The sequence below is a fragment of the Sorex araneus genome, chromosome 2, assembly GCF_027595985.1.
Source record: "Sorex araneus isolate mSorAra2 chromosome 2, mSorAra2.pri, whole genome shotgun sequence".
NCBI classification, from domain to species: domain Eukaryota; kingdom Metazoa; phylum Chordata; class Mammalia; order Eulipotyphla; family Soricidae; genus Sorex; species Sorex araneus.
In genome coordinates, this window is record NC_073303.1 from 281,849,981 (window position 1) to 281,867,599 (window position 17,619).

The 17,619-nt window shown below is 41.2% G+C and overlaps 1 protein-coding gene across 1 annotated transcript in view; it reads left to right on the forward strand.

Annotated features, from left to right (window-relative positions):
- PPM1L (protein phosphatase, Mg2+/Mn2+ dependent 1L) overlaps window positions 1-17,619 on the forward strand; it is a 238,831-nt gene that overhangs the window by 162,755 nt on the left and 58,457 nt on the right. Inside the window, exon 2 of the mRNA XM_004602966.2 lies at window positions 17,284-17,458. Coding sequence (XP_004603023.1) covers window positions 17,284-17,458 — 175 coding nt within the window. The remainder of the gene's footprint in view (window positions 1-17,283; window positions 17,459-17,619) is intronic.

A 17,619-nucleotide genomic window follows, 5' to 3' on the forward strand; every position in this document is an offset into this window, starting at 1 on the left:
TTACATATATATTAATTTAGTGAAGTATTATTAATTTGACTAATAAGTACTTTTGTATTCTAGAATGTGATATGATAAAACTGGAAAATTTTAGTTTTATTTATAAAAATATTTTACTTCTTTGATTTGTGGAATTTCTAGGTCCTAATTGCTTTAAGGATTGCCTTAGCTCAGATAGAGAATAGTGAGAACCAGAGGCAGACATTCTAGAGAAACGGTTTATTAACTGTATTTAGCACTAACAATCTGCATACAGATTGTTTTCCTAAGTAAAGAAAATATGACATAATAACAAGTTACTCATGGTAAAACCGTCACCTGTAGTTTAAATATTTAATTTTTTTAGTGCTTTTGTGACACTGCCTTTGTTAACTTAATGCCTCGTATTCTGCAAAGTGCTAAATAGTCAGAAAGGAATGACAATGCTTACATTGTAAATAAATTTGGAACTGACTGCAGAACCATATAATTTTTCTTAAGAAAAATGATATCAACTTCATTTAGATTTTTCTGAGTTTTTTATGTTTATTGACCTTTTCGTGTACATTGTAAACTGTTATTTGTATTTAGATCTTTTGTGTCAATGACAGTGTAGTATATGTTGAACTAATAATGCTGAGTACCTTAAATCTTTAAATGTAATAATTACTGTTAATTCCTTAAATTTCCATAGAGATAGGTTTCCATACCTGCATAAAATAAAGTCACTAGCTTTGTTTTTATCATTTGGGTGGGATTTTTTTTAAGTGTGTGAATCTATGCAGAAGTTCTGTTTTCTTCTTGGTAAAAACAATATACAACAGCACTGAAAGCAAGAGATCCAAACCACAACAACCCAACTAAAAACGTGCCTGTCAAGGAGGCAGGCACAGGGTGGGGACTGGAAAGGAACCTGTCTCAATTTAAAAATTAAAATTTAACTTTAAAAAGTTGCACTCTGAAAAAAAAAGTAAAATATATATGCATTAAACATTTAGTTGTTTGGGGGTTTGTTTTTTTTTTTTTAGTTTTGGGGCCACACTTGGCTGAGCTTAAGGCTTACTCCTGGCTCTACACTCGGGGCTCTAAGCTCTAAGCTTAAGGCTTACTCCTGGAGGTGTTCACCATATAGCATTTCGGGGACCCAGCCCAGATCAGCCCCACGCAAGGCAAGCATCGTAACTGTTGTAATTCTGTCACTCCAGATCCAAACACTCGCATTTCTGATGTCATATATTCCATTTATCTGAAGGATAGACTTTCTCCCAACCATCTTGCACACTATAATGAATCAGGATATATATTTTTTAAACTAGCAGGAAAATAACAATCATAAAGTCCATATGCCTTTCTTTAATAAGGTTAAGTTTTTTTCAGCTCTTTAGATTAACATAGATGTTATAACCTTCCATAAGTGTTCATAAAATGATGTTAAATTATTCCCCCCAATAAACTGTATTTTGGCGGCTGGAGTGATAGCACAGCGGGTAGAGTGTTTGCCTTGCACGTGGCCAACCCAGGTTTGAATCCCAGCATCCCATAGGTCCCATGAGCCAGGAGTGTCCCCTGTGCATGACCCCAAAAAAAAAACAAAACAAAGAAACTGTATTTTCTTTTCATTCTTTTTGAAACAACCATTGGTTGTGTTTCACTTTGGAAGTATTTCCTTAGAAAAGGTCATAATTTTTCATTGCTTACTGTAGATGCAATAAATGAAATATTCATGTGTGAGTTTTTGTTTCCTAAAGGTACTTCTTAAGTAAGATATTGCTAAATTGAGATATCAACTTGAAAATGACATAGGTCATATATATGTATATGCTTACATATATATACACATAAGCACATATACATATGCATATATATATTACACATACATAGATCTAGTTCTTCAATTTCTCTTTAACTGAAGAACTAGGAAGTACCCTAGGAATTTACTTGGTTCTTGAAAAGGGTACCATTAAAGTATTAAAATCACTATATAAATTTTTATTTTGTAAAACTCTTGAAAGATTTCAAATTGTAAATTAAATTTATACACAAGTATTCAAAGCAAAAATTGCCAATTGCCTGTGTAAACACAAAAAGGAGCAGTGGCATTCTATCTCTCCCGCTTCCTGCGTTCGGTAGTCTCACACTGCTTCCCCCACCCCTGGGAGGTCGATGACGATGGGCAGGCAAAGGAAGGAATTCTCGCTCTGGATCTGGATCCCCCAGCCCACTCTTATAGCCTAGTTAAATCCCAAAGCATGAGGGGTTGGGGCTTACACATAGGCATGGTCACAATCAATAGGATTAAAGTTCCTTCCCTCAGGGGATGCTTCCTCTAAGACAGATTCTCTTTCAGCAGGATGACTCACCCAAGAGCAAACTCCCATGGATGTGTTTCTCCTCTCCTTGTCCAACAAACATATAAGCATTCATAATGTTAATCATTTTGTATCGACATAGTAAGAGATACATTAAGCTTATAGAATCACTCTCCTGGGGTCATCTCAATCTCAGACTACAATGCTCAGGCCAGATTAGTCTTTCCTATCCCTAGGAGGGTCCTAGTCTCGTCATTGCTTTTGGATCATGACAGCATTTGTCCATGAGCAAGCTCTTAACTAATAGTTAAGAATCGTGGCGCTGCCAGGGTAGCTCACAGCTTTCTCTGGGTCCCTTCAGTCCCTCGTCGGGACTCTGCTTTTGGGGTGCTAAGAACTAAGGGCAACTGAGGCTTAAGTCGAGAAAGCAGATGCCCGGGGAATGAATAATATTCGAAGCAAATTAAATCCCAAGTTACAAAAACATAATATTAACTGTCTTCCTTTGTTCATACAAAAAGGACATTGCTTTAAAGTAAACTATTCAAAAGACACAAGGAGAAGAGAAAGCCAATATTAACTTCATACAAGTTAAGTGTCCTAGAAAGATTTGACCTTACAAATTAACAGAGTCTGATTAGGGGAAAAAGCTGATTAACTGGTTGGAGAAGAGAGCATAGATAGAGAAGTGGTTACAGATAAACAAAGGAATGGGAGTGACTCGGGAGCACTGAGATGGGTGTGACTCAATAAACCTAAGCTCCTTGTGGCAAGGGCGAAAGGACAAGCCAATGTTAGGCCTAAAATATTTAGAGCTATATTCCAACAATTGCCGATCTTCTAAACTTCTATTAATTTTCACCATTCTACTGCCTGAATATGGATGTATGATTTGAGTTATAGAAGAGCACTAGGTTTATTGAGTAAATCTCATAAATCATGTTGACTTACTGAATGACTTATTTGTCCTATGGCACTTCGGTTAACACAGTATGTTTTGCAGAAGGATTATAGGTATTACCTTGGGGGATAAAAGGAAATTAAAACTTGAATATTGTAGATGGCAAAGTATATATTTTCTAGTCTGATCATTTTCATACTGATTTATGACATTTGAAAATGTGTTGTAGCCATAAATCTTAAGGTGGATCTCCTTTATATGTAGAGTCACTGGGTATAGGACTGTATAGCAGATGGTTTTTACTTGCCCTTTCAGAAACACCAACCCTCACTAAGCAATTCATTATTTTCTCAGGTTGAAGCAGCTGTGGATTACTATAATTATGAATTTGTTATATCCTTGCCAATCTGTGAGTCTTAATTCAAGTTTTACATGTCTCTCCGGAACCTTGTTAATTTTCTCATGATTAGGTAGTTCCTAAAAAAACAAAACAAAAAAAAAAACCCGACAGTTTTGAGAATTCAGAGTTGCTTAGTTGTTTTGTTTTGTTTTGTTTTGTTTTTAATGGGGCATCAGCAGTTGCTTTGGGTATGTCAAATGACCTTTCTCACTTTTAATGTTAATCTAATCAAAGCAGACACTATTTACAACACCTAACTGCTTAGTTAGTGGTGTTAAAAAGAGGGCTGAGTTCTTTTGGGATTTTTTTTGCATGTAGCCTCTCTGTTCAAAAGGAAGCTTTCTTTGCTTCGCTTCATACTTTATGCTCCTTTATCAAAGATTAACTGCCCATATACCTGTCCCTGGATCTGTCTCTGGATTTTCAGTTCTATTCGACTGATCCGAGGGCTGTCCTTATTCCAGTGCCATGCTGTTTTAATTATTACAGCTTTGTAGTACAATTTGAAGTTGGGATAAGCAATACCCCCATCTTTTTACCTATGGTTGTTCTGACTATTGCCATGGGGCAGAGTGGGGTGTAATTATCTCTTAGCAATTTCAAGAGTGTTTGATCTATTTCTTTGAAAAAATTGTCATGGGTATCCTTATAGGGACTGCACTGAATCAATATAATGCTTTGGGAAATACTGCCTTTTTGGTGCTGTGACTCACCTGATCCATAAACAGATGTGCTTTCATTTCCTCTGTCCTCCTCTATTTCTCCTAGCAGTGTTTGGTAGTTCTCTTTCTATAGACCTTTCATTTCTTTTGTTAAGCTGATTCCTAGCTACTTGACTTTCTGAAGCACAATTGTGAACAGGATTGTTTTTTAAAGTTCTCTCTCTTCTATTTCATTACTTGCATATAGGAAATCCCTGGATCTTTGCAGGTGATTGTGTAGACTGCCAGTAAGTCTCTTGTTTCCAGGAGCTTTTTTATAGAGCCTTTTGGACTTTCTTGTACCATATCAACAGCAATAGTGAGAACTTGGCTTCTTTTCCAATCTGGATGCCCTTAATATCTCTGTTTCCTCTGTGGATTGCTATAGGACTTAATTTTCAATACTCCTTCTACCATCTTAAATTGTATGATCAGGTGGAAAGCAATAGAATGCTTAGGAATCTCTCCAGGATGTTTGACTTTTTATCATTTAGTTGGGTATAGAGTATGCATAGCAAACTATATTTCAGAACTGACCAAATGTTTTATGGCTGTCATTTCTGTAGCTAGATTGTTATATCAAGATGACTCATCTCTACAACTTGTTTATATATATACCTGAAGCACAATACAGTTTAATACATGAAGACAAATAAAAAATAAGCTTAACAATATCAATTAGATGTAACATATATAACTATATAGAGACTAAATTTGTTTAATCTATTTGGTTTGGGAATCTTACCTAGTCATGCTCAGGGGCTTACTCCTGGCTCTATGCTCAGGGACCACTCCCAGCAGTACTTAGGAACAATATGCAGTGCCAGGAATCAAACTGGATTGGCTGCTTCCAAGGCAGACCTCTCTCTCTCTCTCTCTCTCTCTCTCTCTCTCTCTCTCTCTCTCTCTCTCTCTCTCTCTCGCTCGCTCGCTCTCTCTCTCTTTCACTCTCTCTTTCACTCTCTCTCTCTTTCTCTCTCTCTTTGTCTCCTCTGTGTGTGTGTGTGTGTGTGTGTGTGTGTCTCAACTAGCATGCTTTGTCTCAACTGCTCAACTCTGCCATTGAAGTTCTGAAATAGCCATAGACAATTTGGTGGGTACTGTGTTCTAATAAAACTTTGGAAGAACAGGGAATCCCTCTTTAGGAAACTCTTTCATTAATCTGGAAGCTTCCCTTCCTTTCTTTGCATTTTTCCTTCCCTTAAATTAAATCTTCTGATTGTACTCATTTGTGGAATATAAAAAAACAAACAAAAAAAACCATAGTATGAGACTAATACTCAAGGACAGTTTAGGGCCAGAAAGATTGGTCCACAGTTGGAAGCCTGCTCAAATGCTGGGCTAGAAGGCAGTTGGGATAGAGAAGGGACCACTATGACACAGTCGTTGGAAATGATCCCTCTGGAGAAGAACTGCTGAAAGAAGGTAAAGTAACAAAAATACGTCAGTACCTATATTGCAAACCGTAATGCCCAAAATGAGAAAGAGAGAGAGAAAAAAGAGTGCCTGCCATAGAAGCAAGGTGGGGGTGGGGGGGAAGGGGACAGAGAGAAGGGTGTTGGGTGGGAAACTGGGAAACTGGGTGTTGGTGGTGGGAAATGTACACTGGTGGAGGGATGGGTGTTGGAACATTGTATGACTGAAACCCAACCATAAACAGCTTTGTAACAGTGTATCTCATGGTGATTCAGTGCATAAATAAATTAAGTCCCAGGGGGGAGGGGAAACTTTAAAAGAACAAACTTTAAAAGAACAAATTTTTTTTTCTTGATCTTTAGTTTGCCAATTTAAATTTAGACCAAGACTTATAAACAGATTTAAACTCACATTCTAAATTTGATTGATGGCTGCCTACAGTACCAAATTGAGAGTTTATTTTTGTTAAAAAATAGATTTATCATGCTATCCAGAAATTCTACTACTAGATAACTGCCAAACATGAAAACATGAATTTGAAAGATGTTCCTTGCAACCCTTTTGTAATCACTAAGATCTGGAAATAACTCAAGTGCACAGTGACAGATGAATAAGAAAAAAATGGGGGGGGGGACATATAGACATGATGGAATAATAGCTCTAAGTTGAAACCTTGCCATTCACAGCAATATAGATGGAGGTGGAGCGTGTCACGTTAAGTGAAATAAATCTGAACAAGAATGACCATATAGTTCATATGCCAGCTATACAGGGACAGAGCAACAGGAACAATGCATGGAAAGACACAGAAGCAATTCCAAATTCTTGTATTTGGATCACCAAGCCGAGGTTGCCCTCTCGGGGAGCGAAGGGGACAGGAGCATGAAGGGTGGAGGGGCCGGTAGATGCTGGTGGAGGGTTGTGGACGTGATGTAGCAGCATATTTCTGATTCGGTTTGAAAAGTTACTCTTGAAACATTTCTAGTGATGTAGGGCATTATTTCCTCAGTGAAAAAGAGAGGTTCTTTAAGTGCATCTTGACTCACTAACTAATTATTTGATTGATTAATATTGTCTGTCAGAGACATTATATTTATCCCCTGAAGTGTTGGGGGCTGGAGCGATAGCACAGCGGGTAGGGTGTTTGCCTGCATGTGGCTGACCCAAGTTCAATCCCAAGCATCCCATATGGTCCCCCAGCACCGCCAGGAGTAATTCCTGAGTGCACTCAGGAGTCACCCCTGTGCATCGCTGGATGGGATCCAAAAAGCCAAAAAAAAAAAACCTTAAATGAAGTTTTAAAGATGCCATGATCTGTGCAGATCTTTACCTTGATTGCTCTGCTTTGGGTGCCAGTTTCTGTCTCAGATTTACCCCCGGTTTCATCGTAGTTTTAACAGTCCTACATTCCTCAGCCCCAAATTCCTAAACCTTGCGAATGTGAAATATTTATGAGGGGCTGGAGAGCTAGTTCATCGGGTCGGGCGCTTGTGTTGCACATGGCGACTTTAATCTCCAGCATCCCACAGGGTCCCTGGCGCCCCACCGGGAGTGATTCCTGAGTGCAGAGACAAGCGTAAATCCTGAGCACTGATGGGTGTGGCCCAAAAGCAAACAAAAAAAAATATTTTTTAACTCAGGACAAATTATTCCAAACTAGTCAGCTTTCCTTTTTTTTTTTTTTTGAAAATTCAATTTGAGAAAATATGCTCTTTGCCTCCCATAACCTCCTGTTCTTTCTTCCCTATTCCTTTGTCTAGGAATCTCCTCACTAGTATCATTCTCAGCAGACACTGCCTTCTCCCCACAGGGTAGCTATCAGATTATTTTATCATATCTCCTTGAAGAACCTAGCTCCACAAGGCAACCTATAGGTTAGAGCACTTGTATTCATATTTAGACATGTGAGTGATTCTTTCACTAAGATGTTTGTCTTCCCACTAGCCCGTGAGCATGAGATCAGAGGCATAGCTTTATCCACCTACCACCTAACACAGTGCCTTGCACATAGTAGACCTCCAATAAATATTCATTGGAAGGGTAGATTTAGGAGCAGAGAGATATCCCAGAGGGTTGCAGCACATTTTTTTGCATGCAGAAGCCCCAAGTTCAATTCCAGGAACCATATATTCGCCCCGAGCTCTGCCCAGGTAGCTCTCTCTGGTGGCTCCTGAACAGCACCCCACGCTCCACACCCCTGCCCCTGACCCCATCCCATGCACACACACATGCACATGCACACACACAACAGGAAAAAAAAAAGAATGTAGTTCCAGCCCGGCAATAGACTTTTTTTTTCTTTTTCTTTTTTTTTTGAGTCACACCCGGTGATTCTCAGGGGTTACTCCTGGCTCTGTACTCAGTAATTACTCCTCATGGTGCTTAGAGGGACCATATGGGATGCCGGGGGTTGAACTCAGGTCAGCCGCATGCAAGGCAAATGCTCTACCCGGCCCCAGCCATAGTCTTTTGAACTTGAAGCAGGACTTGGGAAAAGATATATTTTTCTCTGTCAGATCTGTAAACTATTTGCCTATTCAAATTTCGGTGTGTGTCATTTTATATTTGCACAAGCAGGCATATTCACTGCTGAAATAATAGCTTTTCCACACAATTAGGTATTCCGGTTTTTTCTCTTGCTAAAATAAGATACCCTTTCAGACTCTGTATGCAAAGTTACGCAACACTGCTGGTGGGACTGATTCACTTCCCCTTCTGCTCTACTTTGCTGCAAGTCTTCAGGCTTCAAAGTCTCATTGGTTATCCTTGGAATAGGTCAGGTTGTTGTTTTAACCAGACACAGGAACAGGCAAGAAGAAATCGCTGTTTCCAAGATGCTTCATCGAAGGTCACACAGATTGCTGAGACTTGCCTGACTGGCCACAAGCTTCTGGGAAAAGGTTCCAGGTGCTTCTGGCATCAGAACTATTCAAGGTCCGTTAGGGAGCTTAGAAAGGACTGAGCCTTTCAAAGACAAGCAGATTGGCAAATTTTTATAATAAAAAGCCTGTGGCATTGAATATAGACAGGTCATGTGGAAATGTCACTGCAGAGAGACTAAATTTTAAGAGCTAAATTTTAAGAGCTAAAAAATACTTACTTGATGAACTGAGTCTTGGGGGCTTGCAGAGCTATAACTGTGCAACAGAGGTTCCAGATTTATTTGCCCTCATGCACCCTTTAAAATATTTCTGTGGCAGGGACTGGAGTGATAGCACAGCGGGTAGGGTGTTTGCCTTGCATGCGGCCGACCCAGGTTCGATTCCCAGCATCCCATATGGTTCCCCGAGCACTGTCAGGAGTGATTCCTGAGTGCAGAGCCAGGAGTCAGCCCTGAGCATCACCGGGTGTGACCCAAAAAGCAAAAAAATAATAATAATAAAATAAAATATTTCTGTGGCAGACTGGAGAGATTGTTCAGCAGAAAAGGCACTCGTGTTGCACACGGCCAAGCTGGGTTTGATCCCTTCGCATCCCATATGGTCCCCCAAGCACTGCCAGGAGTAATTCCTGAGTGCAGACCCAGGAGTTACCTCTGAGCACTGCAGGATGTGGCCCCAAGATAAAATAAATAAATAAATAAATAAATAAATAAATAAATAAATGTAGCACTGTCCCATTGTTCATCAATTTTTGCTCAAGCAGGCACCAGTAACATCTCCATTGTGAGACTTGTTACTGTTTTTAGTATATCCAATACACCATAGATAGCTTACCAGGCTCTGCCATGTGGGCAGAATACTCTCGGTAGCTTACCAGGCTCTCCGAGGGATGAAGGAATCAAACCCAGGTCAGCCGCATGCAAGGCAAACGCCCTACTGCTGTGCTCTCACTCCAGCCCAAATAAATAAATAAATAATTGAATAAAATTGCTCACTGCCTCCCTGGAGGACTGGAGCGATAATGCCTACAGACCACAAGGATTTGTGGTATATAGAAAAATAATAGATAATACTGATAATTCTGTAGATAATAGTGAATGATGACAAGCCCTTAGTCTTTGACCGTGGCACTGAGATTACTCTCAGTGGGGTAGGGGGTAAAGAGGGTTTGACAGTGGCAGACTCAAGTGGTATAAGCGCAGTGGTGGTGGAGCTTAGGCATTTTGATGGGGGTGAAGGTGTAATAGTTTTGTACATAAAAACCATAAGCATTCTCACTTTTGTAACTGTGTTGCCTAAACTAAAATTTTAAAAATTTAAAAGGGAAAAAAAAAAGAGTGTTTTGTCTGACAACATTTTGGCTGCCTCCCTGAAGGAACTGTTATAGCTTTAGGATTCTTTTTGAGTGTCTTATAATTCATTAATAACGGATGATTCTGTTGTTTTCCTGAAATCCCAAGGGCATTTTCAGTTAGCATTTTGCACGGAACTCTCTCGGACACATTGGGCAGCACTCGTGGGAGGTAATTTTCCCCCAAGCTTTGCCATCCAGGATTCATAAATGGGATTTTTATGAGTGATTAATCATAATTTTCTTTGAAATATAAAACATTTTTCTCTGTAAATAAATGTACCTTGCATTTTTCTCCTGGAGAAAGTATATACTGTGGAGCAATTTCTTGTTTCTGTCTCTGCTGAAAAAGAGAGGCATTTGTTTTTTGTTTGTCCCCCCCACCCCCCCCAGTTTACTCCTGACTCTGTGCTCAAGGCTCACTCCCGCAGGACTCAGGCGACGATGCTTGGTGCTGGGATCAAAACCGAGTGAGGCGCATACAAAGCAAGCCCCCTGCCCACTGTCTGTCCGTCCTGGCCAGCGGTCACCTTTCAGAACACTTGAAAAGGCTGCCTGGGCTACCTCCTCCTTGCTTCCTGAAAAGATTTATGAGAAAGTCTGCTTACAGGTTGTTACTTCTCAGAACCTGCAAGTGTCTGTGTCCTTCATTAGTTCATTAAAAACAGAACAAAAACTATGGAACGAGGATAGTATATCCCCCCGACTCTTCGAAATATATATAGTAACCGAGGGACAAAGAATTCATTAATTATCTCTTTGGTACAGGGGAAGAATTTTTCTTCAGACTATAAACAGATATATTTTATAATTTTTCATTGATTAATTTCTTTAACGTATTTTTTAATCTTTTTAGGGTTTGAATGTAGATTTGACCAAAAGTATAAATCAGGAAAATAATAGATCATATGACTAAGTTGTATTGGAGTCCAGATAGATTTCCCAGGGGTGCTCTCAGTGCTCTGTGTATAAAGGGTGCTGAGGGGCTGGAGAGATAGCACAGCGGGTAGGGCGTTTGCCTTGCACGCGGCCGACCCGGGTTCAAATCCCAGCATCCCATATGGTCCCCTGAGCACGGCCAGGGGTAATTCCTGAGTGCAGAGCCAGGAGTAACCCCTGTGCAGAGCCAGGTGTGACCCAAAAAGCAAAAAATAATAATAATAATAAAGGGTGCTGAGCTTGAGGAGAGCTGTTGACATGTAGCCAGAGCCAGGGGTGCTCTCAGTGCTCTGTGTATAATGGGTGCTGAGCTTGAGGAGAGCTGTTGGCATGTAGCCAGAGCTCCAGCATCCCACATGCCATTGTCCTGGGCAGACAGAGAGTGTTATTTGGGAGCCTGAGCCTGTGTGTGCACCTGCGTGTACCCTCTGACTATGTGTGTGTGTGTGTGTGTGTGTCCCTGAAACCAAGATAAAGCCCAATAGTAGACACGCCTGACATCTAATATTGACCTTGCTTTTACATCTAAAGATAAGGGTGGACTGTCCTCAGTTGACCTTCAAAGCCTAACCTTTACATTGTTTGAGTTTGTGCATAGGATGGGGTGTGCCTCAGGGGGCCAACCCATGTGGGGATTGTATTGTTTATTCTGGCACCCACTTGGCTTCAGCCCCTTTTCTTCCTCATTCTTTTCCTGGAAAGCGCCCCGTGGGAGGACCGGAGCAACAGAACCGCAGGTAGCATGCTTGTCTGCCTTGAAGGAGCCTATTCAGGCTCAATCCCCAGTACCCTACATGGTTCCTGAGCCCCCATGAGTGACCCCTGAGCCCAGAGTCAGGAATGAGCCCTGAGCACTGCAAGGTGTGGCCCCAAAACCAAATAAATACCCCCCAGCCCTGTTTTAATTGAAGGGGTTTGCTGGGCCACACCCAGATGTGCTCAGGGCTTATTCTTGTCCTGTGTTCAGTGATAGTCCTGGCATTGTTCAGGGGACCACGTGCAGTGGTGGTCAACAACCCCATGTGCAAGGCACGCACCTCACCCCCAGTGCTAGACGGTTTGGGGACACCCGAGTCCACCAACTTCTCAGGTTGTTCGCCCTTCAGTAACCCTGTTCTCACATAAACTCTTTTTTTTTTTTGCTTTTTGGGTCACACCTGGCAATGCACAGGGGTCACTCCTGGCTCATGCACTCAGGAATCACCCCTGGCGGTGCTCAGGGGACCATATGGGATGCTGGGATTCTAACCCGGGTCGGCCGCGTGCAAAGCAAATGCCCTACCCGCTGTGCTATTGCTCCAGTCCTCGTCTCACATAAACTCTTATCTCAGATACTGGTCTTTGTGCCAGGAGCGCGCCTGCATGGGCGTGTGCCTGCCTGTGCCAGCCTGGGGCCGTAGGACTAAACCAGCTGCACACCCGTGTGGCTGGCCTCCGTGATTGGACTGTGGCCACAGCTATCACCTGCGGTTCCCTGCACTGGTTGTGAGCAGTTTCAGCTTCGTGTTGGCCCTGCAGGAAGCCACCGCCTGCACTGCGCAGAGTGTGCGTTTGGAGGTTGTGGAGTCCCTCTTGATTCCAGAGAACCGCTGCAGTGCTCGATGGAAACGCCGCTGCCCACTTGAGCCTTGTCCCAGCGTCGATGTGCTCTGGTGGCCGGACTCCGAGCATGCTCCTTAACAAGGCGTCTCTCTTGCCTTCTATCCTGGGGGGTGGGAAGGGCTGAGCAGAGGAAAGATTTGATGGAACTCCTGAGAGACAGGCAGCTAGAGGGGCTGGCAGTCCTGGCGCTCTGCACTTCTAATCAGCAGTGACTTCAGAATCAAGGAAAACAGTTGGATTAGGGTGAGGGGTGAGGAGGTGGCAGGACGTGGAGGGAAGCGCCCTCCCTCCTTATCCCTCCGTGGGATCCAGGAGTGGGGGTGGCTGGTCAGGCCAGCTCGCCTTTCCTCTCCTCTCCTTCCACCTTCCCAGTCATCTCCATGCTGGAAGCCCACTGGACTTCGTTATATTGTGATTAGAGTAGGGACACATTTCCTATGGAGAAGGCAGTCATCTGCTAGGCAAAAAGCCATCAGAGAAAGTGGCATTTGAATGTATTCCACACTGTGGCATCCTATACCACCTAAATTTCAACAAGAATAAGATAACCGATAAGATTTTGTCCTTTGAGGACTCCGTAAAATCATGTCATCACCTTGATATTTAAATTATGAAATTTGAATTTCTCTATTAGATAAGTTCAGGCCTTTCCTATGTTGAGCATTTAGCCCTCTGAGGTGGTCATTTGCCACAGGACTGACCAGCATGTGCGTGTTCACAGCCTTGATTCTATAGAGCCTTCTCAGACTCGGTAATAAGCACAAGGTTTTATTTATGTGCGTCAGAGTGAAGCCTGGGAGTCGTTCTTGGTGTCTCTATTAAAGGAATCAGGAGCCTCCTTTTGAGGCAGGATTATGAATTCAGGAGTGCAAGAGCATCCGCTCAAAGATGCTTTCTTATTTAGGAACCCCTCCAGGATAGGGGTGGGGAAGAATAAAAGTGGCAGGAAATGATGCTGTTGACAGCTGGGAGAGAGGAACCGCTCCCTCGCCTTACGCTCTCTTCCTGGCGAGTAAGGACACACTCTCTGCCTTTTCAAGTGCCCGGAGCCCAAGAACAGTTGTCAGAAATTAACGATATGTCACTGGAAGAAAGATGGATTCAAAGGTGGGCCCTAGTAAACTAACATGCGGTCTGCAACTTGCTGCCAAATCAACAGATGCACTCAAGGGCAGGGAAACCTTGTCTGCGGTAAAATAGCACTTCCGTCTTCCCAGGGCCACCAAGCTGAAAGGATATCTCTTTTATCTCTTATGATCTCTATGATCTCTCCCTTATCTCGTGTACCTAGTGATTATCCTGGAGTTTTTTGTTGCCCCAAATTCAACTCTTTTCCTACTCCATATTTGCAGAACTGGTTTCTTATCTTTTGTGTATTTTATTTTATTTTTGCTTTTTGGGTCACACCCAGCGATGCTCAGGGGTTACTCTTGGTTCTGCACTCAGGAATTACTCCCTGCAGTGCTGGGGTGGCCATATGGGATGCCAGGGATCGAACCCGAGTCGGCTGCGTGCCCTACCCGCTGTGCTATCATTCCGGTCCCTCTTTTGTGTATTTCAGCATGCTAAATTCGACTTCCTACCCAGAGAGTCAATCACCAGATACCCGTAGAGTCAGATCTAGTGTATCTTATGTTGATTTTCTGTTTGGGGGCTGCACCCAGCAGTGCACAGGGATTGCTCTTGGCTCTACCCCCCAGGATACCTCCTGGTAGAGCTCAAGGAATTGTTTGGGGTACTGTTTGGGATGGCAGCAATTGAACCTGGGTCAGCCGTGTGCAAGGGGAGTACCCTACCCACTATGCTACCTCTCTGTCTCCCAGATCTAATGCATCTTATATCTTATAGTGAGTGGAATCACTGATAACTTCATCTTGGACATGGGTCTAAGGATCAGTTGCTGCTTTTGCGCCTCCTTTTTACCCACTTTCAGACACCAATGTCCATTCCCAATTTTCACTCACCTCTGAAGCACTGCCACTCTGTTACTGTCATTGTCCCACTCATTTCCATTGAGCCTGAAGGTTTCTCTCTCCCAAATTACAATTATGTGTGTAGGTATATTTATGGCAAACACTCATGTGTTCAATAAAATGAAAAAGGTGAATCATTTGGGGCCAGAGAGATAGTACCGCAGGTAAAGTACTTATCTTGCATTTGGCCAACCTGGGTTCAATCCCCAGAATCCACAGGGGCCCCCTCAGTACCTCCAGAAGTGATTCCTGAGTGCAGAGCCAGAAGTAACTTCTGAGATCTTGAGGAATGACCCCAAAGTCAAAAAAGGGTCGGGGGGGAAATAATTTATAAAGTTAAAGGATTTTAAAGATACTAAAATTTTTTAACTTACCCATCTTGAAAGATCACTCCTTTGGGAGGCATTCTTTTGGGAAGAGTAGTTATTTCTTAAGATAAGTTTCCCAGGTTTGTAATCCTGACTTTTATTTATTGACTTTTCAAAGTTACCTTGAAATTTGGTATTTATATTAGAATACACATTTAGAACATAACTCCTTATGAACAATCATAAACTTCATTTCTTGGTTTTAAAAATGCCTTCTCAAGTAAAAATTTATTAATTTTCTATTTTTCTCTTGAAAACATACCTAAAATTTCTTATATAAAGTTGAATTTTAAGTCTTAGAATTGGTAGTAAAACAGAACATTTAATTTTAATAGAGTGGTTAAAAAATCAACAACTTTGAAATAGATAGTATTAATTAAAAGTTGTAAGACATTTTATGGTTAAGTTAATCAGAATTCCATTTTTAAGTCCATTAAAGTTCAAAGTCATTATGAACTTCACCTTAACAATTTCCAAGAGGGGAAAAATACCAAAAGTGGTTTTATAATTTTCTCTAATGAAGGCTCTATTATAATCTAATTCAGTATCACTCAATATCTTTTCTTGAAATTAACTTTTGTCCTTGTGGAATCTGTAGCCAAATTTATCGGTCTGGTTTGGGTGTCTTGTTTTTTTGAATTCTAGCACAGGGTTTTCTTTTGTGAGTATATGTTCCATAAAATATCAAGTAGTGAGTAGTAGTTTTCACACTTGCAGTTAAGACTTGAAAAGAAAATCAAGTACATAATATTTCACGTTACTCAGATTTTCATCCTCAAAAGCACAACCATTATCTTTCTATTCCAGTTTTGTACCATTAAAGTCTTCTTACCTGTTCTTCCCCATATGTCACCAGGTTTTACTCATGTGCTCTTTTGTTTAAGGGTTTTGTCCTAGTCGATGCCTATGTTAACTGGGGGGGAGGGGGCGTGAGGGGGACCCAGCAGTGCTCAAGGGACCAGTCAGTGCTAAAGACTGAACTTGGGCACTCACATGCAAAGTATATGCTGAAGTCCTTTGAACTATTTCCTCAGCCCTTGTTTTATCTTTCAAAAAAATAACTACAGTAGAATCTTTTTACTTTTTTACTTTTTAAAAACTTTTATTAAGTCACTGCGATTTACAAAGTTTTTCGTAGTGGAGTTCCAGGCATATATTGTTCTAACCCAAAACTAATTCTACAAAGTGACAGTGACTAAAACTGCATGTTATTGGAACAAAACAAACTAATGAATCAACGGAGTAAGATTAAGAGCCCAAAAGTGAATTTGCACATATATTGTTAATTTGTGAGAAAGGAACCAAGACCATACAAAGGAGAAAGAAAAGTTTCTTCATCAAGTGGTGTAGGGAAGCATGCACAGCCACATGCAAAAAATCAAAACCCGGCCATTATTTCATATCATTTAAGCACTGTCGTCCCATCGTTCATCGATTTGCTCGAGCGGGCACCAGTAACGTCTCCATTGTGAGGCTTGTTACTGTTTTTGGCATATCGAATGCACCACGAGTAGCTTTCCAGGTTCTGCCGTGTGGGCAAGATACTCTCTGTAGCTTGCCAGGCTCTCCAAGAGGGATGGAGGAATCAAACTCAGGTCAGCCGTGTGCAAGGCAAACGCCCTACCCGCTGTGCTAAATTTACTTAAATGAAAGATTAAAGACTTGGATGTAAGATCTGAAACCATAAAGTATATAGGGAAAAAACCCTCAACTTCACCTGTAATAAGGGAAATGAAAATCTGCAAATCTATTTGATATCATGTCTTACCTGTGAGAATGGCCCACATGAGAGATTCCCAAACTTATGGGGCAAACTGCCCCCTTTTCAGAAAAAAAAAATTACTCAGTGCTCTCCTTGAAATCTACCTTTTCTAAGTGAACAAACAGAAAGAACCCCCTATTAGTGCCCCTAAAGCTACTGCTGCTCTCTGGATTATTCCAGTATACCCCTAGAGGATGATACCACCCCTAATGAAAAGATTGATCTATATTTTAAAAAAGTAAAAAGTTATATAAACAACTTCTACCTACTGTGGAGGACAAGGAAATCTCATACACTGTTGGTGGAAATATAAATTGATATCACCTCAACAGAAAATTAAAACTGACATAACACATCAAAATTGCTTCTTTTCACTTTTAAATTAGAGTTGTTTGGTGGGGTAGAAGGAATCACTCTGGTAGCCTGAATGACATTAGAACTTTGGTGGTGAATGTGGTGAATTAAATGCACCTATCCCATTGCATACTGTATTTACAAACGTCATATGGTATTAAAATCCAGGGGAAAGTTAATAGAATTCTATTAAAAATAACAATGTTAATGAAAAGTAGAATGAGAAGGAATATTCTTGATTATAGGGTTGGTTCTACAGTGTCCCAGAGACAAGCTGTCTCTTTCAGGGCAGTGAAAAGAGCCAAAGATGAGATTCTAATGGGATTCTCTACCTGTTTATCTGCAGACTGCAGCTGAATATGTAAAATCTCGACTCCCAGAAGCCCTTAAACAGCATCTTCAGGACTACGAGAAAGACAAAGAAAACAGTGTGTTGTCTTACCAGACCATCCTTGAACAGCAGATTCTGTCAATTGACCGAGAAATGCTAGAAAAATTGACGGTATCCTATGATGAAGCAGGTATGTTTGTCTTTAATACACACAGTTTTATTCCTTGAATAAATCTTTCTATGGACCTCAGCTAAATGAAGACTTATTTCTAAGGTATGATGTGAAGCTCAGTCAAAATGGACTCAAAATTCCATAACATACATGAATTAACAGAAAATTATGAACGAGTC